Source organism: Podarcis vaucheri, assembly GCF_965113315.1.
Source record: "Podarcis vaucheri genome assembly, chromosome: 16".
In the NCBI taxonomy this organism is placed as follows: Eukaryota; Metazoa; Chordata; class Lepidosauria; order Squamata; family Lacertidae; genus Podarcis; species Podarcis vaucheri.
In genome coordinates this window covers 6,926,945-6,951,697 of record NC_138754.1, presented here as the reverse complement: position 1 = coordinate 6,951,697, position 24,753 = coordinate 6,926,945, and the positions used below count along the sequence as shown (strand labels likewise).

Sequence of the window (24,753 nt, the reverse complement as noted above, 5' to 3'; positions counted from 1 at the left end):
CCCTTTTTGAAACAATGGGCAAACTGAAACATTGCTGTGCTACAAAATCTGTAGCTGTCTGCATTTCCCAGTGCAGTTATCCAAGTACAGTGAAATCTTGGGTCTCAAACTTAATCCGTTTGTCTCCCGAAACCATTGGGAAACCAAGGGGCGGCTTCCGATTGGATGCAGGAGCTTCCTGCGGTCAAGCGGAAGTTGCGTCAGGTGTTTGGCCTTCAAAAAACATTCAAAAACTGGAACACTTACTTCCAGGTTTTTGGCGCTTGGGAGCTGATTTGTTCGACAACTAAGTCATTTGAGAACCAAGGTAGCATTGTAATGGGTAGCAAAATGAATACATTGGAGTAAACTGTGCCTACAAATGCATATGTTAAAGAAAAGAAGGCACAACAATGTATGATATTAAAGAGAATTGCACTCCAGTAATGTGTAGATGAGGGGAAACTGAATACAACTGTGTGCTGATGGATTTTCATGAGGACACTAATACTGGAGATCTCTTAGAATCCGGTATGCATATGCAAAATCTTTGATGATGTCCTAGAGTCCCTTAAGCCGATGAAAGAGCTTTGAAGATCTCTATCTGCTCCCTCTGGGTGCATCTGGTTTCAAGCATCAGACTCGAAGTCAGCAAAATTAAAAGGAAGGGAGTGGGAATGATGTTGAGACTATTAGTCTTTCATTATTACAACCACTTAATTTTGTGACCTTTTGTGCTTAGTGAAGTAATTTTGCACATTAAATTGTCAACAACTAAATAAAATATTAGTCAGAAGAGGCAGTCCCTTGATCACTGGGGCGGTTGCAGAACTGTATAAAAGCTCAACGTTCTCCCAGTTTCTCCAACAGCTTCATCTGACTCTCCTGTCTTCACTACATCTCACCAAAGCAGCAGGTAAGCCTATTTTCTTGGGGGGATATTTCCAAGCCTGTCATAGGTTCACATTAAAGTATGGCTAGATGGCTCTTCCAATTAGAGCAGGGATGGGTATCCTGTGGTCCTTGCAATGTTGCTTCCATCATTCTTGTCCATTGGGAATGCTGGCTGAGAGGACTTGGGATCCTGCAACAACTTCAGGGCCACGGGTTCCCCATCCCTCCTTCACCCCCTGCAGGTTTATAAAATAAATCATCCCTGATTCTTCGGACATATGTTTAGAACCGGGAAGGAGAACCAGGGGCTTTGCAGATGTTTATGAACTATAGCTCCTATATTCCATGGCCATTGTCTATGGTGGCTGAGGCAGATGGGACTTGAAGTCTGGTTGTGCCATTTAGCAAACATAGTAGGAGAAGATCTCCATGGTAATGTCATGTATGCCTGTTAAATATACCGTATTTTTTGCTCTATAAGACTCAGTTTTCCCCTCCTAAAAAGTAAGGGGAAATGTGTGTACGTCTTATGGAGCGAATGCAGGCTGCGCAGCTATCCCAAAACCCAGAACAGCAAGAGGGATTGCTGTGCTGCTTTCACTGCACAGTGATCCCTCTTGCTGATCTGGCTTCTGAGATTCAGAATATTTTTTTCTTGTTTTCCTCCTCCAAAAACTAGGTGCGTCTTGTGGTCTGGTGCGTCTTATACAGCGGAAAAATATGGTAATTGTGATATTTAGAACGTGGCACCAGTTTCTATTATCTCTCTTCCTAAATGTCATTTACACACACACACATATACACACATGTCTGCCTTTTATAGCACAAAACTCTGTGTTTTACTAATAAGTAAACCCAATTGTATTCACTAATGCTTAATCCCAGGTAAATAGATAACAGATTGCAGCTTTATTTTTTCATACTCATCCGCACCTGGGTCGATAATAGTTTAGAGTGGTCCAGCCTGTGAAAAATTGATTGATAGAATTGTTGACATAACAAGCTTCTTTATTCAGAGCACGATCATGGAAACATGGAGACCTAATAAGGTATGTGAGTATTTTCTTCATTTTCTACAGCGTCTACCACAGGGGTGTAGTTCCTATAGTCTCATCACCCTTCTCTACTGTTCATGCTGGTGGGGTCTGATGCGAATAGAAGTCTGCAACATCAGAAAAAAACTACACACTGACTCTCCCTGAAGTACATTATATCTGAGCTTTTATAATTATTTGGCCCTTTTTGGCTCCATATTCAACTCAGTTCTTCAATAGTATACTTTAGATTCTTCTTCAGCCATGGTTGACTGTGGTCCACCCCCACTGAAGTGATGTACCCCACACTTATTTTGTCCCTTGGTGTTTTTGGTTTTAGACTCACCTCCACCCAACAATGGTTGACTGTGGTCCATCCTGTGCTGTCCCATCCTGTGCTTCCACCCCCACTGTTGGGTTTGGATCAGCAGGAGGTCTTGGCTATGGTGGTCTCGGCTATGGAATGGGAGGTCTCGGCTATGGAAATGGAGGATTCGGCTACGGATTTGGTGGTCTCGGCTATGGATATGGAGGTGCTGAAAGAGCAGCCAACCTTGGCATCCTAGATGGGATTATCCCTAAACCCATCAACCAGATCCCACCAGCAGAGGTCGTGATCCAGCCACCTGCCTGCGTTGTGACCCTCCCAGGGCCCATCCTCTCTGCCAGCTGTGAGCCTGTGGCTGTTGGAGGCAACACTCCATGTGCCGTTGGTGGTTCCGGGATCGTAGGAGGCTATGGGGGCTTGGGGTCTGGCCTCCTTGGAACCTCTGGAGGTTTCGGCTACGGGAGGGGAGCACTCCTTGGAAGGAAGTTGGGGCGTCGTTTTAGCATCTGTTCATAGACCAATTAAACCTGAGAAGCATATCCTGAACTGATAATCAGAGGGCTTGATACAGATCTATCGGCCATGGTTCAGAAAAGCTGAATTCAAGCAATCACTCCTGGTATTCATCCTCCGTTCTTTGCTTCAGAGTGCAGAAGAAAAAAGATCCTTCTACACCGATTTTCTTCTTTGCCCCTTTCAATGCTCTTACTTTGACCTTTTCAATAAAGCTTGTTCTGCATTCTGATAACCTGTTTGTCCTGGTTTTTAAATGTAAAGCCTCAGTTCCGCACAGCAAGGTGTCCAGGGCCTCAGCTGTCTGAAGCAGTTTTTGGCCAAACTAAAATTGGAACATTTGCAGGACGTCTTTCTCTCTGGCCCCCTGAATGGTTTAGTTCTATGTGGTTAAAATAAGGTACATTCGCCTTGAGAGAATTATCATTTCCCCCTTTTTCAAAACAAGTCCCCTTTTAGAGTGCCTCAAACCATTATTTATTCAGAGAAGCAACAGTCATAATAGCTGGATAATCTTTTGTAGTTTTGCAACATTTGCATACGTACACAGGGTGGAATGTATTGTGGACTACAGCTTTTGTAATCAATATGTTACAAGACTTTGGACAATAACATATTTTGGGTGGGTGATAATGTAGTCAGATGGTGCAGGATTATCCAGCCTCTCAGTCAGATACTGTATTTTGATAACAGTTTTAAATTATTGCATACACGAGTTAAAGAAATATATTAAGCACATTTAAACCTTGACTTTATTTTTTGATTTGTAATCTGCATTTAAAGCCATCCAAATCAGTGGCAATCGCCACATCTTCTGGTACTAAATCTAGAAGTTTATGCATTTTGTGAAGAACTATATCCTTTTGCTTCCACTGAATTCTGCAAGATTCTGGTTCCCTGCATGACCCCTGCTTCTAGCAAGATGAGAAAGGGAGAAAAAAGTCTCTCTATACATGTTCTCGAATTTTGAGAGACATAAATCCTCAGAATGTCCATGAGGTGGTTGTGTTAGCAGACACAATAATAATAATAATAATAATAATAATAAGTTTTATTTATACCCCCCCCGGCCAGAGCCGGGCTCAGGGTGGCTAACACTAGTAAAAATACAATAAAAACATAATAGAAAAAAACCCCGATTTAAAATACAGGTTAAAATGCAAATTAAATTGCAGCCTCATTTTAAAAGTAGCCCATGGATCAAAACCATAAGGGGAGGGCAACATAAGGGTCAGACCGAGTCCAAACCAAAGACCAGGCAGAACAGCTCTGTCTTGCAGGCCCTGTGGAAAGATGTCAAGTCCCGCAGGGCCCTGGTGTCTTGGGACAGAGCGTTCCACCAAGTCGGGGCCAGTACTGAAAAGGCCCTGGCCCTAGTTTTTAAAAGTAGCCCATCGATCAAAACCATAAGGGGAAAGAAACAAAAGGGTCAGACTGAGTCCAAACCAGTCGAAGCCCTCCCCAAAGGTCAAACTCTGTAAAATGAGGTTTGAGAAAGCCGCAAACTTTGACACTGAGTTAATGGAGGAAGTTTTAATGAATAACAACACACATTGGGCATCTTTAGACACAGGTACAGGAATCACTTTATTAAGAGATCTAAATACTTCCAAAAAGATGTTTCCTCACAAAACAGCAAAGGTCACCGACAGCATCCAGATTAGCTCCCTTGTCTGAGGCAAAGATTTACTGGAGAGGGAAAGATGAGCCAAAATTCTTAGGCAGAATGTACTGGGAGCCAGAGAGAAGGTTTACCCTGTCACTAGGAGTCAAAAGATAAAAGCTGCTGTAAGCAAACCTGGAGACTGTTTTCTGTTGAGGCGGAGTCCGTGTCTAATATGCAGGGAGCTAATTTAGTTTGTGATGAAACAGATACAGAAAGAGATGGATTCAAGAATAGGATTTCTCACCCCACCAGACTTTTCTGAAATGACTGACTTCAAAAAGGAAGTAAATATAGACAGCAGATTGAAAACTATCTGAGGCATTTCCTTTGACTGATGGAGTAAATGTATTTTGGGGAAAGGGGTTTTATGTCGGTTGTGGATGCCTAGGGAGTTGTGAAGCACTACAACAAATGGTATTTCCCCAAAAGTGTAGGTGACAATTAATGAAATATCCCATGTGCAGAACATTTGCGTATTAAGAAGATCAAGAAACTGGGAAGGCTGGGAACAGTGGCAAAGCATGGGTTGCCAGTGCCTGGGGCCATACAGAGTGGGATTAAATGGACAGAATATGTGTGCACATTCAGCCACCTAACAGCGTCCGCGTAACCCAGGAGATTGCAACCACAAAGATAAGAGCACGTTTCTGAGTATAATTCAAAGTGTTGGTGCTGACCTTTAAAGCCCTAAAAGGCCTCAGCCCAGAATACCTGAAGGAGTGCCTCCACCCCCATCATTCAGCCCAGACACTGAGGTCCAGTGCCGAGGGCCTTCTGGCAGTTCCTTCACTACGAGAAGTGAGGTTACAGGGAACCAGACAGAGGGCCTTCTCGGTAGTGGCACCTGCTCTCCCATCAGATGTCAAAGAAATAAACAAGTATCTGACTTTAAGAAGACATCTGAAGGCAGTCATATTTAGAGAAGCTTTCAATGCTTGATGTTTTATCGTGTTTTTAATATTCTGTTGGGAGAGGCCAACAGAATGATGATGATGATGATGATGTCATTCTGTTGACTGGAGAGGTCACTTTCTGGAGTGGTCACTTCCTGCTTCACATAGAGAAGCCATTTTCAACTGGGCCCAGCACTGGAATTGCACAGCTGTATTGAGGCAGCACCAGGTGTTGAAATTTTGCACCCCTTTGCACCCCTCTACTCCCCCACCCCACTCTATGCCACTGGCTAGGAACAATCAGGTCTATGTAGACTCAGGGGTTGTTGTTTTTTATGTAACTGGTTCCTCCCCAATGTAAAGAACAGATCTTGACTAAAACTCCTAGTGTGGCATGGCCATGGTTTGATTTTAATCAGTTGTTTTTCTTTCTGTTAAAACCATGCACAGCCATTTAAGCAGACTGAGAGTTGACTGCTTTAGAACACCTTATGGTGAATGCTCCCGCTACAACAAAGGGTGTAGTATCACAAGCTCATTGGGGAAAAAGAGTCTGGGAGAGAGAGAGGAGATCCCAGCAGACTTTAGGGATGCCAAAATTATCAATCTATTTAAGAAAAGGATTGCAGAAACTATCAAGGCATCTCTTTATTAGTTGTGAGCGGCAAAATACTTGAAGAATCTTAGCAAACCATCTCCTAACAATATCCGAGGTTACCCTTCCTGAATCCCAAAAAGGTTTTAGACCTTCTAGGAGGACAGTGGACATGATTTTCACCTCTTGAAAATTTCAAGAAAAATGTGGAGAGCAAAACCAATTCCTGTATATGGCATTTATTGACCTGACTAAGGCCTTTGATACTATAAATTGTAATGCCCCCTGGGCTGTCCTTCTGAAAATTGGCTGCCGAGATAAATTTGTGAACATCATTCAGCTCCTCCATGATAATATGACAGCAACAATCACAGATAATAATGGCTCTCAAAGTGAACCATTCACAGTGGGATCAGGTGTTAAACAGGGTTGTGTTACCGTCCCAACTCTATTCACTATTTTCATTGCTATGATCCTACACTTTGTTGAGGGGAAACTCACCACTGGAGTAGAAATCATATATCGAACAGATGGAAAGCTCTTTAATCTGAATACGCTAAAAGCAAAGAGTAAGGTTACTTGGGATGCGGGTGGCGCTGTGGGTAAAACCTCAGTGCCTAGGACTTGCCAATCGCATGGTCGGCGGTTCGAATCCCCGCGGCGGGGTGAGCTCCCGTCTTCGGTCCCAGCTCCTGCCCACCTAGCAGTTCGAAAGCACCCCTAAGTGCAAGTAGATAAATAGGTACCGCTTTATAGCGGGAAGGTAAACGGCGTTTCCGTGTGCTGCGCTGGTGCTGGCTCGCCAGAGCAGCTTCGTCATGCTGGCCACGTGACCCGGAAGTGTCTCCAGACAGCGCTGGCCCCTGGCCTCTTAAGTGAGATGGGCACACAACCCTAGAGTCAGACACGACTGGCTCATACAGACAGGGGTACCTTTACCTTTACCTTAAGGTTACTATACCTTCCGTCATAGAGCTTCAGTATGCTGATGACAACGTAGTGTGTGCACACTCAGAGGATGACCTCCAAGCCATCCTAAATATCTTTGCTGAAGCTTACAAACAACTTGGCCTATTGCTCAACATCCAGAAAACCAAAGTACTTCACCAACAAGCACAAAACAACCCCTCTGCAGTGCCACAAATCCAACTCAATGGTGTAACGTTGGAAAGTGTGGATCACTTGTCAATCACATTTTACCTGGGCAGTTATCTTTCCACAAGGGCTGACATTGGTGCTGAAATCCAGCATTGCCTGAGTTCAGCGAATGCAGCTTTCTCCCAAATCAAGTGTTTGAGGACTGGGACATTTGCAGGGAAACCAAAATGCTTGTTTACGAAGCTATTGTACTGCCAACCTTACTGCATGCTTGTGAAACATGGACCTTTTATAAATGCCATCTCCAACTCCTTGAAAGTTTCCATCAACAGTGTCTCTGAAAAATTTTGTACATCACTTGGGAAGGCAGGCAAACTAATGCCAGTGTACTGGAAGAAGCAAAGATCAGCAGTGTTGAAGCAATGATTCTTCAACATCAACTTCGTTGGACTGGTCATGTTGTTCGGATGCCTGATTATCATCTTCCAAACTTCTGAACTTAAAAATGGAAAGCATAATGCTGGTGGTCAACAAAAGAGGTCTATAGACTCTCTCAAGACAAATCTAAAAAAAGTAGTATAAACACCGACTGGGAAACACTGGCCTGCAAGCGCTCCAATTGGAGAACAACTTTTACTAAAAGTGTCATGGACTTTGAAGATGCTCAAACTCAGGATGAAAGGGAGAAATGTGCTCAGAGGAAGGCACTTTTGGCAAACCCTCACCATGATCAACTCCTGCCCAGAAACCTATGTCCCAGCTGTGGAAGGACGTGTGGATCCAGAACTGGCCTACACAGTCACTTATGGACTCACTGTTAATACCGTGCTTATGGAAGAAAATCTTACTTGGCTACAAGTGGTTGCCAAAGAAAAAGTATCAACCATATTTTAAAAATGTTATTTGAGGTAGAATTTTATGGTTACAAAAATTCCTTGGGAAACAGACTTTGAAGTAATAATCTCTAATGAAAAGCAGAACATGCTTGTGGGGAGGGAAACGTTTCAAAACATTTTTGGTGCAAGTAATGGAATCCTCCAAGTAATGGAGCCGGTGTGATGTAGTGGTTAAGAGCGGTAGACTCGTAATCTGGTGAAGCGGCTTCTTGTCTCCGCTTCTCCACATGCAGCTGCTGGGTGGCCTTAGGCTAGTCACACTTCACTGAAGTCTCTCAGCCCCACTCACCTCACAGAGTGTTTGTTGTGGGGGAGGATGGGAAAGGGGAATGTTAGCCGCTTTGAGACTCCTTCGGGTAGTGATAAAGCGGGATATCAAATCCAAACTCTTCTTCCTCTTCTTCTTCTCTTTGAAACTCTTACATAGCTGGTCTCATACCGTTTTCTGGATTTCCCACATGTTACCAGGGGTGACATCAATCTTAGTACTGGATCTTAGTACTGTACATATGTAGGGGTTTTTCCAATCTGCTTATCCATTTTTGATTCTGGTATTTAAAGAACTCAGTTTAATATACAAACTGAACCTACCCATCAACTTGCTTTGCTTGGAATAAAAGGCATGTCTACTCCACCAATTGCTCATAAAGTACTTTTTATGTTTCTCCTCATAGTGGCACATATGGAAATAGTCATGTGATGGTGCACACATGCTGTGGCTGAAAATCTGATGTGCCAGATTGTGAGACCAAGGAGAATTCTAACCCCCATCTTTTCTATAATGTGTGGCAACCATTTTGGGATTATATGTGTCAAGAAGGTTGTGTTGTTGTTCAGTGTCTTTAGAAATGACTTGGATGAAGGAACTGAGTGGATGCTCATCAGATGTGCAGATGGCACCAAACAGGGAGGGGTAGGTAACACCACTGAAGACACAAAATTATTGTAACAGATTGGAGAGCTGGGCTCAAACTAGCAAAATGAGTTTCAATAGGGACAAATGAAAGGTTCTGCATTTATCAAATAATTCAGGGTCTCCCTAGGCCAGCATACTCCAAGAATGTGCCAGTGTGAGAGACTACCATTCTACTTATCTCAAATCAAAGCCCACCTATCACTCTCAGCATAGAAATGTATTGTGCTGCAGCAAGCAAAATTCACCAAGAACTGACATTTAGCGTTCTGAAATTTTCCTCTTTGGAGTTTGTGCTATGATTTAGATGTTTCAAATGTTGATGCCCATTTTATTTCATTCTGTGCTGCTTGTGTTTACTTTGTTTCACACTGTATTTTATGTTATTTGTCCATCCCCCCCTCCCCATTTTTTAAACACACCTGGACAATGTGTTTGTAATGTTGATCAATGACCATGGTATTATAGATTAAGAGGAAGATTTCCTCCTCTGAGGAATTGTTGCCAAAAGGTGCCAAATGAAGAGAGAGCCATATTAGAATAAAGAATGAGCTTTAATGAAAAGGTGGAAAGTATCAAGTTGACAATTGTGCAAGAAGAAGGAGATGAGGAAAGCAAAGAAACACAGAGCACAATGGGGCTCTGAACTCATTCATGGATTAAATACTTTCAAGGGGAAAAGCAGGAGAAATGAAACATGGCTAGAATTCATGCAAAAGATGGGACTTCTGGGTTAGCGCCTCTGGAAATGGCAGATTTCCTCTGACCGGGAGGAATCCGCTCCGTGGAAACCAGGGTCTGACCGCCACGCCGAGGCGGAGACCCACTAAAAACCACAGGCGGGAGAAGCCTGTGGACGTGGGATTCGGCTGGCACTTTTTGTGCCTCCCCTACTCGCAGGGAAGCCCAGTCTCGGGGCTCCGGAGTGACGTGGGGTGAGTGGCGCGGTGCTTTGAATCGACTGCTTTTTTCACGGAGTGAAGCCGCATTGCTGTTGCCGGAGAGCGCTGACTTTTTCCTGTGGACAATTGGATTCTAAACAACTACCCGTGAGTAGAACGGAAAATTGGATTTTTAAACATCGTAATTTGGCACCAAAACAGGAAGGTTTCAAACAGGAAGTTTGCCTTCCCTTTTTGTAAATAGATTAAAGCAAAGACGTTGCAAACTAAAGTCTTTGAAGCCTTTTGTAAAGGACCAAATCTCCATCGGTTAAAACTACTAAACCCCCCTTGGAAGCAGGAGAAGAGGGGGGAAATTTTAGACTGCCTAAGCCTGCAGGAGAGAGAGTGAAGGAAGATAAATTACCATCGCCTTGAACCTGGGAACGGGCTGTCAATAAGATTGACTTTTTGAGAAAGTTCATTGACTGTGAATAACGTATACTGACAGACAGCTAAACAAGAGAAAGATATTGTTTCCATTGTTTCCTTTTGCACTTGAAAAGAAGCAAATGTAACTGAAAATTGATCTCACTTTGCTGCCGGATCTTTACTTAAAAGGACGGATACAAATAGAAATTGTTTCCTCTAGAGGGAGTTCTTGAAACTTGCAGGAGTGGATCTGGGGAATTTTCCAGCTGCAGAGATTAAAAACCGTGGGAAACTGAAATTGACCTTGGACAAGAATGTTGACAGAAGAAGCCCTAGTGATTGCATTTTGCAAAACAAGTGCTCTACTGGAACAGCTTCATAAGAAGACGGATGTGATGATTACTAAAATTGACAATATGGGACAAAAAATGACTGAGCTGGGCCTAAAAGTGAATACCTATACAGAAATAACTCAGGATCTGATTCAGGAAACTGTTTTGACATTGCAAGCTGTGGAGAAGAAGAAGGAGAAAGTTGTTGTGGAACCTCAAGTAATTCAAGTGGATAGAGCATTGGCCTTTCAGAGGCAATTTGACGAATATAAGCTGTTGCCATTTACGATTGAATCCAGAGAAAGCCAGATTTGGAGGGATGGAGTCCCGCTTGGATTGGAGAAGGAAAGCTGGATAGATCCCCTTATGCAGGTTTGGGATCTGGATTTGGGTCAGGAGGAGATTGGAGTTGTGGGGGCCTTTAGCTTTGGAGGGATGTTGAAACACATTCAGAAATATCGTTTGGACTTTAGTTCGGACTATGGAGAGTGGGCTGACCCATCGAGAAGGAATAATGATATTGTTAGGTTAGAGTTTCCCCGAGACCTACTCCTCAGTGCCAAAGGAAGGAAACTAAGAACAAGAACAGCAGAAGACAAAGTGAAGCTCATGCTTAGATATGAAGAAGACCTGCAGAAGGGATATGGAAAAGAGTTAAGAGCCTCGGATAGAAGATCACCAGGTTGATGGACCATATGGAATTGATAGAAAGGACTGACAGAATCCGAGTCCAGGGTGAAGAGACGGTGGAAGAAGATTGGAAAAAAATTTTAAAATTTTATTTAGAGAAATATTGTTAAATTAATGAGTGTTAGAAAAATTGTTGGAATGAAATTATACGGCTTTAGTAGAAATGTTATAAGGAGTTAAGTAAATATAAGTTTTAGGATTTTAATGGTAAGATAAGGTTAAAATAAATTAAGACAATTAAATGACAATTAAATAGTGAAAGATGGAAAGGATTTGATGGCTTTAGCAGAAATGTTATAAAGAACTAAGTTAAAATAGATTGTCAATGGACCAAAGTGGAAAATCTAAGGTTAGACTGTCTTAAGTTAAATTTTAGATTGAAAATTGAGAAAGATGGAAAGGACTTGCTGAAATAGCTAATTGAACTAGAATACAAAGAAGGGAGGTGTGAGGAGGTCGATGAAACAAGTATATGAAAGGTAAAGACATGGAAAGGTTGGATGTGTTTTTAAATGTTTGTGTTCTTTTTTTGCTGTTTTGCTGTTTTATTGTATTGTTTTTCTGGTTTTTGTTCTTTTTTGGGGGGGTTCTTTTTTGAAGTATTGTAAGGTATTGTTTGATTTGTTCAATTTTTTTATTGTTCTTTTTCTTTTTCTGTATTTTCCAAACCCTTAATAAATATCATTTAAAAAAAATAGAATTCATGCAAAAGATGTTGGCTTCTATGATGGTCCCAGGACAAGACACTGCAACATCTTCACCCATTCAGGGTCATTCCTGGCATCACACATATGTTCTTCAAGAGTTCAATATATCTAAAAGCACATACTACTGCAACATCCCAGCAGGGATTTCCTTCCAAAGAGCCCACCCCTCCTCAGACCTCCAAGGTAGCCACCAAAATTGCTTCCAATGAGACCTGACCCATAGCCATAGCTTCCTACCAGCACAGAATCTCTTAAAGTTGAAGCATAAAACCTCCAAACATCTGTCAATTTTTTGTTGGCAAACATGCCTTGAGACACATTCCAGTTTTAATTCAGGCAAAAAGTTGCTTCAGTCAGCTGGACAGCTTGCTGTGAGGAACTGAGGCCAAGTGTTACAAAAACCAACACACATGGGTTACTGTAATGCACCAAAAGCTTTATTGAAAAGAGTCAAGAAATGACATTGATAGCTGTATGAGAAATACAGAAGAAATTTAGCATATAAGCATCTTAGTTTTCTAGACTTCAAAGCGAAGAGGTGGGAGATGAAGAAGGTTCAACTTCAGCAGTGGTTTCTGGGATTAAGCACTTTTGAACCATGCCCAATGGATCTGTATCAAGCTCTCTGATTATCAGTTCATAATATGCTTCTCAGGTTTAATTGGTCTATGCACAGATGCTAAAGCGACGCCCAAACTTCCTTCCCCTCCCATAGCCCAAACCATAGCCGAAACCTCCAGAGCTTCCAAGGAGGCCAGACCCATAGCCCAAGCCCCCATAGCCTCCTACGATCCCGGAACCACCAATAGCACATGGAGTGTTGCCTCCAACAGCCACAGGCTCACAGCTGGCAGAGAGGATGGGCCCTGGGATGGTCACAATGGAGGCAGGTGGCTGGATCACGACCTCTGCTGGTGGGATCTGGTTGATGCAGGATGGGGCAACTCCTGCCAGGACTCCGAGGTTGGCTGCTCTTTCAGCACCTCCATAGCCATAGCCGAGACCACCAAATCCGTAGCCGAATCCTCTATTTCCATAGCCGAGACCTCCCAATCCATAGCCGAGACCACCATAGCCAAGGCCTCCTGCTGAGCCGAACCCAACGGTGGGGGTGGAAGCACAGGATGGGACAGCGCAGGATGGACCACAGTCAACCATTGTTGGGTGGAGGCGAGTCTGAAACCAAAAACACCAAGGGAGAAAATAAGTGTGGGGTACATCACTTCAATGGGTAGTGCAGGGGTTCTGCCTGATGTATTAGGATATTTCCCTTATTTCCATTTCACCCAACTCATACCATCTTTCCTGAATGAAAATCACCTGTCTTCCATTATTCGTCAAACATTAAGCCCTAATTCATGGATTCTGTATTGTCCTCTACATCATCACTACAGCTCTTCTCTTCCTTGTGGGTCCCAAATCCAGTCCCTGGTAATTCCAGGAAGGTTAGAGCCATGAGGTCTGAGCTCTTTCTTTGTAGGGGAAGGACCATCACTTTCTGGGGGAAGGACATATGTTTTGCATGCAGAAAGTCTCAAGTTCAGTCCCAGGAATCTCCAGGTTGAGCTGGGAAATGCTCCCTCTTTGAAACCTGGTCTGGAGAGTCACAGCTGGTCATTGTAGACAATACCAAGCTATATGGACCAAGATTCTGACTCAGTACAAGGCAGCTAAATACTTGATTTCATTAAAAAAACCCACAAGATATACTGTACACAATACTATGTTAGATGGACCAACACCCTGCTTTTTAAGCACAGATCTTCCATGAAATTTTGTTCCACAAAAAACACATTAATATTAGTCTGTGGTGCCCTCTGGTGTCAGTCCCCGTGAAGGTTACATGATTGGTGAAATATGAAAAGAATTCCATTGAGCAATGGCACATGTATCCAACCATAGAGAGTGATGAGTGCTATAATTTTTTTGGTTCAATGAAAAAAAATAGGTATAAAAGAGAATTCCTGGAAATAAAGCATGGACATAAAAACTGTTATACCTTTAAAACATGCCCTTGCAAGTTCCAAAACTTCCCTCCTTCTTGAGCATAGGAAAAGAGCACACGGCTGGCAATTTTAAAATTGGTTTACTTACAAACCCTTCAAAGGTCAGTTTCATGTGCTTTTCCACACAGTACTGGGCTTAATTGCAGCATGAGGAAAGTTCCTAATTATTTTTTATGGGAACTCAAGACTGGCTTGTGTGAGTCATGCGGCAAAGCTGGATCAACCAGCTTAGCGTCTTCATTTGCTGAACTTCTCACTTAGACCGGGAGAGAACAAAACCTTGATTATCTAACCCCTCTCAAGGTGAGCTAACCCTGGCAAGACAGCTTACTCTATGGTCTTAACCCCTTCATGAATTAAAAAGACTTAAGCATATGAGGATAGTTATCCCACAGTTTTGCTCACAGTAATGATAAATGCTGGATTTGCACAATGTGTTGTAGAATGGGACCCAGAATCCCAGCTTCCCAAGAAAAAGAGAAACCTACTTCAGAAAGCATGTTTCAAATACTATAAGATGGGTGGCGGGCAGGGGGAGAAGCTGTAGTTAACTGGGAGAACATCTGCTCTGCATGCAGAATGTCATGGGCTGGGTGCAGCTGGGCAGGGACAGAATCTGATCAGAAATCCTGGATTTTTACTGGTGGTCATTGTAGGTAATACTGAGCTCAACAGGCTAACACTACAACCTGGGAGAAGGCAGCTTCCAGTTTTCAGAAGACTGTGTATACACAGATACAAACACAAAGAAACCAGCTGATGACATTAAGTAACTTAATTTCTTGGTGCAAGATCTACACATCTCAAAGATTAATAGAATTTTGGTCAAAATAAAAAAATTCATTCCAGTAGCACCTTAAAGACCAACTAAGTTAGTTCTTGGTATGAGCTTTCGTTTGCATGCACACCTGGAGTTCAAAAATCTGAATCACTTGAAAGTTCAAGAATCATTTAAAGATAACATTCTAACATATATAGGTAGACTTGACTTACCAAAGTTTCCAAGGAGTAGAAATGGAGAGAAGGAGATCAAGTCAAGTGAAGCTGTTGGGCTATCTCAGCCCAAGGAGCCCTTTTATACTATTTTGGCTGTGTCCCCTGATGGCCCCACAGCTAGCTGGGATACACCCCCTTCACCCCGAGGCTTTAATTAGCAAACTGTTTCTGAAATGTCTCATGCCCCCTAATTACTTTAATAAGAAAGAAAAATGATGCAAAATCGTTAGCATTTCCTCAGCTCCCCACAATGCGCCTTGCCCTTTTTGACACTTTTGATCTTTGCATTTTCATTCTTCTGCTAAACAAATTTAATGAAACATAAAATTGCTTGCATGTTCCTTGCTTTCAGACAGATCAGCAGATACCCTGTCCCTATTCAATCTCTCTAAAGTAGCTGAAGTAGCTGGCTATCTTCTCAGCAGCTTGTGTTACTGTCAGACATAGGATTTCAGTTGATCATTCCATGCACAGAACAAAACTCTTGTTTTCTTTGCCTAGAGCTTAGCTTGCCGACCAGAAGGTTGGCGGTTTGAATCCCTGCGACGGGGTGAGCTCCCATTGCTCGGTCTCTGCTTGTGCCCACCTAGCAGTTCGAAAGCATGTCAAAGTGCAAGTAGATAAATAGGTACCACTCCGGCAGGAAGGTAAACGGCATTTCCATGTGCTGCTCTGGTTCGCCAGAAGCGGCTTAGTCATGCTGGCCACATGACCCGGAAGCTGTCTGCAGACGAACGCCGGCTCCCTCGGCCTCTAGAGTGAGATGCGCACGCAACCCCAGAGTCGTCCGCGACTGGATGTAACGGTCAGGGGTCCCTTTTCCATAACCTAATATTTATTAAATTTTCTGCTTTACAATTTAAAGTACTCAATTTTTACATCCTTAAGATATCAATGACTTCCATTCTTCTCTTCTCTTCCATTCTATGATTCATTTTACATATCATAAATCCCTGCATATTTTATAGAAACTATACCATTCAGTATTCCATTATTACATCCATCATAACTTATTTACACTGTTGAATTTATCTTAATGCTGCCCGCATTTTCAAATGTATACAATTATTTCCCATATATTCAATAAACATTTCCCAATCTTCTCTAAACATATGCTCTTCTTGTTCTCTTATTCTATATGTTAAGTCTGCAAGCTGCACATATTCTGCCAACTTAAGTTGCCATTCTTCTTTGGTTAGGACCTTGTTAGTTTTCCATTTTTGGGCTAACAAAACACTGGCCACAGTAGTGGCATATAAATAACGTGTTTTGACACCTGGGGATTTCAGTCTGAATTATCCCCAACAGAAAGGACTCTGGTTTGGGGGGGGAAAGTACTTTTAAATATGTTTTTCAATTCATTATGGATCATTTCCCAATACTCTTTTACCCTTTTACAAGTCCGCCACATATGAAAGAACGTTCCCTCAACCTCTTTGCATCTCCAGCACTTATCTGATTCAGTCTTATGCATCTTTGCCTACTCGGAGTAAATCATTTTCAAGTTGTTCTCCTTCAAAGAATAACATGCTGTGAACTTCAGATCACTTTTCCAGAGTTTTTCCCAGAGGTTAAAATCTTTATTGTGAACAAAACTCTTGTTTTCTGCCTCCACTGTAAGAGGAAGGAATGGAGAACAGCAGCAACAACAAGAGGCTTCTGCATGTTTCATACTGATAGATAGATCAACAGATACCCTGCCCCATTCATTCTCTTAAAAGATGTGCAGTAGCTGGAAATAGGCTCAATAGGTTATTTGACTTCCATACTTAGGATTTCAGCTGAACATCCCATGCACAAAATATTGTCATTGTTTTCTGCCTCCACGGCCAGATACAATATGCCTCTGTTTACCAGTAGCTGGGAATCAAAGTTGGGGGCAAGTGCTAGTGAAATCATGACCGTCTTGTGGGCTTCCCAACTGACTGGCAAGAGTTTGCAAATGTTCACAATAACTTGAAGTCCCCTCTCCTGAAAATGAGGTAATGAAGGTATTGAAGGCAAGGATGATGAGACTTTTGATCCAGAAACATCTGGAGGGCAACAGATTCCACACCAGACACCTGTCCCAGATCACATATCAAATTCACTTACATTACTAGACGCCTGTGATTTTGTGAATTTCTAAACTGCCTGTAAGTTGTTATGTCAAAGCAGCTAACACAAGGCAAGATTAACAAAAGCCCTCAATAGTCATCTGTTTCCATATTCAACTTTGAAATCACCCTGTCCTCGTCTGACCCATCGATATGCAAGAGCAAATGGACACATAGATGAGATGGTGCTTTCAGTAAATATTGTAGCTATCCATCTACCTCCCTTGTTAGATTTTTGCAGAAATGCTAGTTATTTCCAACTAAAGTCATGCTGATAGTAGACCTGTTGAAAGCAATCAGCAAGTCAGTTATCACAATTGATTTTGATGGATATAACCTGAGAATCACCTTCTTAGGTAAAACCCACCAACCTGTCACCACCATCCAGCTATGCTTGTGTGTGATTTTCTGTCTTTAAATGATTTTGTTTTCAGTTGCAGCCTTTGAAAACATTTCATGGCTTCCCAATATGAAAGTTTTAATTGCTTTTAAAAAGCCATTTTTAAAAAGAAGAGTGTCACCATTTTCTTTTGATTTCAAATCTTTACTGATTTTATATTTCTGGCTTGGACTTGGTTCCAAGAAGCAAATTTTGTAACAGCGTCTGGGATCTGCAATGCAACTGATTCCCAGAGGAAGAGCTTCTTGGCTCTGAAATACCTTTTCCTCCCATCCTGCAGTTCCCTTAGTAGGGCTGGGTTGCGGAAGCCAAAGACAGCTGTCAAGCGCTGCCTTGGGTTTTTCACCAGGTCTTTCTCGGTCGTGGCCCCGATCTGGTGGAACGCTCTGTCACAAGAGACTAGGGCCCTGCGGGACTCAACATCTTTCCACAGGGCCTGCAAGACAGAGCTGTTCCACCAGGCCCTTGGCCAAGGCACAGTCTGACCCCCTCTCTCCTTCTGTAATCTTCATAGAACTCTAACCCGATGGTTGCCATTAATTTGATTCTGAATTGATTCTAGAATGTATTTTAATTAATTGACTGTGCAATTTTATGTACACTGTGCTATTTTTACCTGTTGTTAGCCGCTCTGAGCCCGGCTTTGGCCGGGGAGGGCGGGATACAAATTATTATTATTATTATTATTATTATTATTATTATTATTATTATGTGTGGGGGGGAGGGGTATCTACATCTCTTAAACACATACAAACATACACTACTGCTTCTCTTATTTCCAAATAAGGACTGCTCCTGCTCTGAAGTACATCACTTCAGATTAACCCTAAACTTTGCTAGGCTGAAGGAAACATCTCTGACATGCCAGAGCAAGTTCAAGTGGAGAAGATAAGAATATAAAGAGCATTGCAGTTGGCTCAAACCGAACAGCTATATCCTCTAGCATCTTGTTTCCTACAGTGGACAATGAGATACTTCTTGGTCATCCCAGAAGGAAAGCATGGGGGACATAGCTCTTTCCAACTATTTCCCTCCAACTGGTGTTGGCATTGCTGGACTCAGGTCTGGCTTGCTAGCATTTTGGTAAGGGATCTGGTGGGCAAGAGAGAGAAAGGGATGTCGTATTTGATGGGCTTTTTGGCCTTGTTCAGCAGGACTCTTCTGATGTACCTGTGGCATTCAAAGACACTGTTTTCCACTGTTACTGGAGATGTCTCAGAATCCTGTATGCATATGCAAAAAGTTTTGATGATGTCCTACAGACCCCGGTGCTGATGAAAGAGCTTTGATGATCTCCATCTCCTCCCTCTGGGTGTTTCTGCTTTGAAACATCAGACAAACTGGAGCTATTTGACTCGAGGTCAGCAAAATTAAAAGGAAGGGAGGCACAAAGGAATAGGTGTCATAATTATGCTGCACTGTCACCACAGTTTAATTTTGTGGCCTCCCTCTTGTGCTTCATAAACTGATTTTTAAATTTTTTTTTGCACATGAAAGAACAATTGCCAACAATGATTAGCTGGAAAGAGGCACTGGGGAGGCTGGCTGAACTGTATAAAAGCTCAGACTTCCTTCAGTTCCTCCAACAACTCCATCTGACTCTTCCATCTTTACTTCATCTTCTCAAAGAAGCAGGTAAGTCTATTTTCTAGGTGGAATATTCCCAGAGTTGTCAAAGGATAGGCTAGATTGACTTTCCAGTTAGGACAGGGATGGCTATCCTGTGGTCCTTGAGATGTTGCTCACATCATCCCTGACCATTAGGAATGATGCCTAAGGTGACTTGGGATACTGAACAACTGGAGGGCCACAGGTTCCCCAACCCTACATTACCCTCTGTAAGTATATTTAATATGTGATCCCTGGCTGTTGGGACACTTGTCTAGGGGAAAAAAGGAGAAAGAGGGAACTTGCACATGTTGTTGAGCCATAACTCCCATCATCCTCAACCATTTGACATGCAGGCTGAGGCGGATGAGAGTTAGAAGCTGGCTCTGCCATCTTACATTTAGGAAGGCTAAGGTGGGAAATTCATATTAATGAACTCTAAATTCGTTAGGGAGAATTGTGATGTTTGGAAGGCACCACCAGCTTTCCATTGTCTCCCTGAATGTAATTTAAACACAGTCAGGGATAAACAGACAGGTGCTCGCATGCACACAGGCACACTTCTCTATTTTGTGGCACAAAATATCTGCATTTTACTGATAAGTAAGCCCTGTTGTGTTCACAGATGTTTAATCCCGGGTAAATAGATAAAGGATTGCAGCTTCTCTCTCTCTCTCTCTCTCTCTCTCTCTCTCTCTCTCCTTCCTCCCTCCCTCCCTCCCTCCCTCCCTCCCTCCCTCCCTTTCTTTCTTTCTCATTCCCACCTTGCTAGAAAATGGTTTATTGTGCTCCAGTCTGTTAAAAAAATGTTTTTGATAGTATTGCAGACATAGCATGCTATTTAAAATTCAGAGCACCATCACTGAATCATCCTTCCAATATCTATGAGTATTTTCTTATTTTCCTACAGCATCTACCACAGGGGTGTAGTTCTCACTCAGTAGTTATAGTGAGGTTCCTATAGTCACATCACCCTTCTCTGTTGTTCATGCTGCTTGGGTCTGATGAGAGTTGAGGTCTGCAACATCAGAAAAAAAACTACACACTGACTCCCCCTGATGTACCTTATATCTCAGCTTTTATAATTATTTGGTCCTCTTTGGTTTTCATGCTCCATATTCAACTCAGTTCTTCAGTTGTATACTTTAGATTCTTCAGCCAGAGTTGACTGTGGTCCACCCCCATTGAAGTGATGTACCCCACACTTATTTTCTCCCTTGGTGTTTTTGGTTTCAGACTCACCTCCACCCAACAATGGTTGACTGTGGTCCATCCTGCGCTGTCCCATCCTGTGCTTCCACCCCCACCGTTGGGTTTGGATCAGCAGGAGGTCTTGGCTATGGTGGTCTCGGCTATGGATTGGGAGGTCTCGGCTATGGAAATGGAGGATTTGGCTACGGATTTGGTGGTCTCGGCTATGGATATGGAGGTGCTGAAAGAGCAGTCAACCTTGGAGTCCTGGCAGGAGTTGCCCCATCTTGCATCAACCAGATCCCACCAGCAGAGGTTGTGATCCAGCCACCTGCCTCCGTTGTGACCATCCCAGGGCCTATCCTCTCTGCCAGCTGTGAGCCTGTGGCTGTTGGAGGCAACACTCCATGTGCCGTTGGTGGTTCTGGGATCGTAGGAGGCTATGGGGGCTTGGGCTATGGGTCTGGTCTCCTTGGAAGCTCTGGGGGCTTCGGCTATGGTTTGGGTTACGGGAGGGGAGCACTCCTTGGAAAGAGGTTCGGGCGTCGTTTTAGCATCTGTTCATAGGCCAATTAAATCTGAGAAGCATATCCTGGACTGATATCCAAGTGCTGAATCTAAATGATCATGGCTGAAAAATCATCCCCCCCCCTTTTATTTTAAAGTAGAGAATAAGATCCTTCCACACTACGTGTCTTCCTTGCTTCTTGTACAACTTTATGTACCATTTCCTTGAACTTTTCAATAAAGCTTCTTCATTCTTATAATGTTTGTGTCTTGGTTTTTGAACACTGAGCCTCAGTTCCTCATAGCAAGCTGTTCAGGACTTCAGGTATCTGAAGCACCCTTTGCCCATATTAAAACTGGGGTGTGTGGGGGAAACCCTCCACTCAAGCACCCTGAATGTTATACTTATTGTGGAAATAAGATATAATCATCTTGATAAAATTCACATTTCCCTCTTTTTCAACACGAGTGCAGCGTCATCCTTCAGAGTGCCATGAATAGTTATTCATTCAGGGAAAGAACTTGCCTTGAAACTGGAGCTGAATGCAAGTTTTGCTTTTCATTAAGGGACCAAGAATGAGTTTTCATTTTGCCTGTGGGCCAGCTTGATACAAGAAACCCCCCCTCATTACTCTGTGCTGTCATTTAGGGGAGGTGGTTTGTAATTAGTGTATCTGATTAGGTAGCCAGATTGCTCATAACAACTGGACAGGTCCTATGGTTTAGGAAGAGTAATTGGCAATGCATTTTTTTCGGCAATAAATTTTACTGGGATTTTTATGAGTGCAATACAAAAGGCTGGTTAGAGCTGATGCAAGTCCAGAAAACTTCAGGAGAGCCACAGCTTCCTCATCTTAAACCTAGAAGCATGAATGGGATTTGCAAATATTGTCCTAATGGCTACAAGACCTGTTGACATGGAAAAGAATATAAAAATAGCCCTGTTGGATCAAGAGAAAGTTCTATTTAGTCCAGTATCCTGTTCTCACAGTGGCTAACCTTTTGCCTATGGGATGCCTGCAAACAAGAGATGAGTCTAATATTACTCTCCCACTTGTGATGTCCAGCAGCAGGAATTCAGAGCCGTGCCACCTCTGTTCTGAAATGCAATATCTAGCCATTGTAGGTTGTAACCACTGGTAACCTTATCCTACATGTTGTTGTTTAGTCGTTTAGTCGTGTCCAACTCTTCGTGACCCCATGTACCAGAGCACACCAGGCACTTCTGTCTTCTACTGCCTCCCACAGTTTGGTCAAACTCATGCTGGTAGCTTTGAGAACACTGTCCAACCATCTCGTCCTCTGTCGTCCCCTTCTCCTTGTGCCCTCCATCTTTCCCAACATCAGGGTCTTTTCCAGGGAGTCTTCTCTTCTCATGAGGTGGCCAAAGTCCTGGAGCCTCAGCTTCAGGATCTGTCCTTCCAGTGAGCACTCAGGGCTGATTTCCTTCAGAATGGAGAGGTTTGATCTTCTTGCAGTCCATGGGACTCTCAAGAGTCTCCTCCAGCACCATAATTCAAAAGCATCAATTCTTTGGCAATCAACCTTCTTTATGGTCCAGCTTTTACTTCCATACAGCACTACAGAGAAAACCATAGATTTAACTATACATGTCTTTGTTGACAAGGTGATGTCTCTGCTTTTTAAGATAAATCCATCTAGTTCCCCTTTAAAGAAGACAAAATCTGGAGAGTGTAATCCCTGACCAAACAGTAAATATAATTGAATGAAGTAACAGTTCAAATGCACTTATTATTTCTACACATGTATGAAAGAAGTTTAAATCATTTCAAAACAGAATCTCTGGCTGATAGGCAATACGATATGCAATAATATGTGAATCATCCTACATGGGTTTACATTTCAATACATCCACAGTGTAGATTTTGTAATTAATGTGCTGGAAGTTTCAGACAATAGTATTTTTGTTCATCTTACATAACTCACTGTGAATGTATGGGAATGTTGTCAAACTATATCATATTATCTAGCAATGATGACATTTTATGTTGGCTACCAGCCAGAGCTTGTATTTTTCATATAAATCAATGATGTCATAGCAAAGAAAGCTATGATTAGTAAGACCCAGCATTGGTTTCTCAAAAACAAGCCATGCCAGGTGAATCTCACTATTTTTTTATAGAGTCTTACAAGCTTGGCAGTCCAGGAGAATTCAATGGACACAGTGCATCTTGATTTCAGCAAGGCTTTTGACAAAGTCCCCCATTATATTCTTGTGGTAAAGCTAAAGGTAAAGCGACCCCTGACCATTAGGTCCAGTTGTGACCAACTCTGGGGTTGCAGCGCTCATCTCACTTTATTGGCCGAGGGAGCCGGCGTACAGCTTCCAGGTCATGTGGCCAGCATGACTAAGCTGCTTCTGATGACTAAGCTGCTTCTGGCGAACCAGAGCAGCACACGGAAACGCCGTTTACCTTCCCGCCGGAGCGGGACCTATTTATCTACTTGCACTTGGATGTGCTTCCGAACTGCTAGGTTGGCAGGAGCAGGGACCGAGCAACAGGAGCTCACCCCGTCGTGGGGATTCGAACCGCCGACCTTCTGATCGACAAGTCCTAGGCTCTGTTGTTTAACCCACAGTGCCACCCGTGTCCCCATATTCTTGTGAGGAAGCTGTTAAAATGTGCGCTGAACAAGGATTTGTAGGTTGCTGACTGATTGAACCCAAAGAGTACTCATTCATGATTCCTCATCATCCTAGGGAAAAAGTTACAAGTGGGGTGACACAGGGTTCCATCCTGGGGCCATTGTTGTTCAGCATCTTTTTAAATGACTTGGACAAAGCAAATGAACAGACTGGGAGGAATGGCTAATGCTGCAGAAGACAGAATTGGTATTCAAAATGACCATAACGAATTGGAGAATGGGGCTCAAACTAACAAAATGAATTTTATTTGGGACAAATGTAAGTTTCTGCACTTAGGTAGGAAGAACCAGCTGCACAAATATAAGATGGGGGACATCTGGCTTAGTAGTAGTACAGTGGTACCTCCGGTTACAAACACTTCCGGTTACAGACTCCGCTAACCCGGAAGTAGTACCTTGGGTTAAGAACTTTGCTTCAGGATGAGAACAGAAATCGTGCGGCGGTGGCGTGGCGGCGGCAGTGGGAGGCCCCATTACCTAAAGTAGTACCTCAGGTTAAGAACGGTTTCAGGTTAAGAACGGACCTCTGGAACGAATTACGTTCGTAACTAGAGGTACCACTGTACATGTAAAAAGGTTTTAGGAGTCTTGGTGGACCACAAGCTTAAGATGAGTCAACAGTGTGATGAAGCAGCAAAAAAAAAAAAAAAAAAAAAAAAAGACACACAAAAAAAGAAGCTGATGCTATTCTAGGCTGCATCAACAGAAGTCTAATGCCCAGATCAAGGGAAGTAATAGTACCACTCTATGCTGCCTTGGTCTGACCACACCTGGAAAACTGTGTCCAGTTCTGGATGCCGCAATTTAAGAAGGATATTGACAAGCTGGAACGTGTGCAGAGGTGTGTGAGCTTCATGTCCAAGTGGGGATTTAACTCTTGGTCTCCCAGGTCCTACTTTGACAATCTAGTCACCATCCCCATTCACCACCATCTCCTCACCAGCCATGAAGGTTTGGATTATTCCATATTGCTTCAGTGAGTGTCTCCAATGAGAAAGGGAGGCAACAGATACCCCTGTTTTGGCTTTCACAGTATTTCAATATAGAATATTAGCTGAATTTGTCCACATTGATGCAAAATCCTTGGTTTACCGGTCTTAAAAATTTAAATCCAGCGCCATAAACTATAATTGTATTAAAACAATCCTATTCAGGGCAATCAAATGCCTCACATCATAGATCTATTAATAACATGAAATAAAATAAATGTGAACTTTTTTTGGTCTTTATTTAAGAGGGTTATGGGTCAATAAGAATCTACATCCTTCCAACTATGCCCTGACTTTGGAATGGTTATGATGCAGAATGCTAACTAAATATCAGGGATTTTGCCTCCTCACAAAATAATATAATATAAAGTCTTTTATTTTTTTTTATTTTTTTTAAAAAAAGTATTTAAGGTAGACAAGGACAAGATGAAATTATACAATT

General features: G+C 42.6%; 2 protein-coding genes across 4 annotated transcripts; one reads left to right on the top strand and one right to left on the bottom strand.

The window, feature by feature from the left end:
- Positions 1-757: 757 nt before the first annotated feature.
- Positions 758-20,915, top strand: LOC309520622 (uncharacterized protein). Of its 3 annotated transcripts, none has more exons than XM_082202607.1 (2): positions 758-895; positions 2,248-2,983. In XM_082202607.1, the coding sequence occupies exon 2, from the start codon at positions 2,266-2,268 to the stop codon at positions 2,749-2,751; it is 486 nt and encodes a 161-aa protein (XP_082058733.1). In that variant the 5' UTR covers positions 758-895; positions 2,248-2,265; the 3' UTR covers positions 2,752-2,983. The 3 variants fall into 3 exon arrangements, with proteins under 3 accessions (XP_082058733.1, XP_082058732.1, XP_082058731.1); XM_082202606.1 differs by lacking the exon at positions 2,248-2,983 and adding an exon at positions 20,194-20,915 and having other exon boundaries at positions 863-895; XM_082202605.1 differs by lacking the exons at positions 758-895; positions 2,248-2,983 and adding exons at positions 18,899-18,984; positions 20,194-20,915.
- LOC309520625 (uncharacterized protein) lies at positions 12,267-14,905 on the bottom strand. The gene is made up of 2 exons (XM_082202610.1): positions 14,851-14,905; positions 12,267-13,027 (listed from the first exon to the last, which is right to left on the bottom strand). Exon 2 carries the CDS (start codon positions 13,007-13,009, stop codon positions 12,518-12,520), a length of 492 nt encoding a protein of 163 aa, XP_082058736.1. The 5' UTR covers positions 13,010-13,027; positions 14,851-14,905; the 3' UTR covers positions 12,267-12,517.
- Positions 20,916-24,753: the final 3,838 nt, after the last annotated feature.

Coding starts and splice junctions, on each gene's coding strand:
- LOC309520625 (XM_082202610.1), bottom strand. CDS start 13,009: ATGGTTGACTGTGGTCCATCCTGCGCTGTCCCATCCTGTGCTTCCACC.
- LOC309520622 (XM_082202606.1), top strand. CDS start 20,212: ATGGTTGACTGTGGTCCATCCTGCGCTGTCCCATCCTGTGCTTCCACC.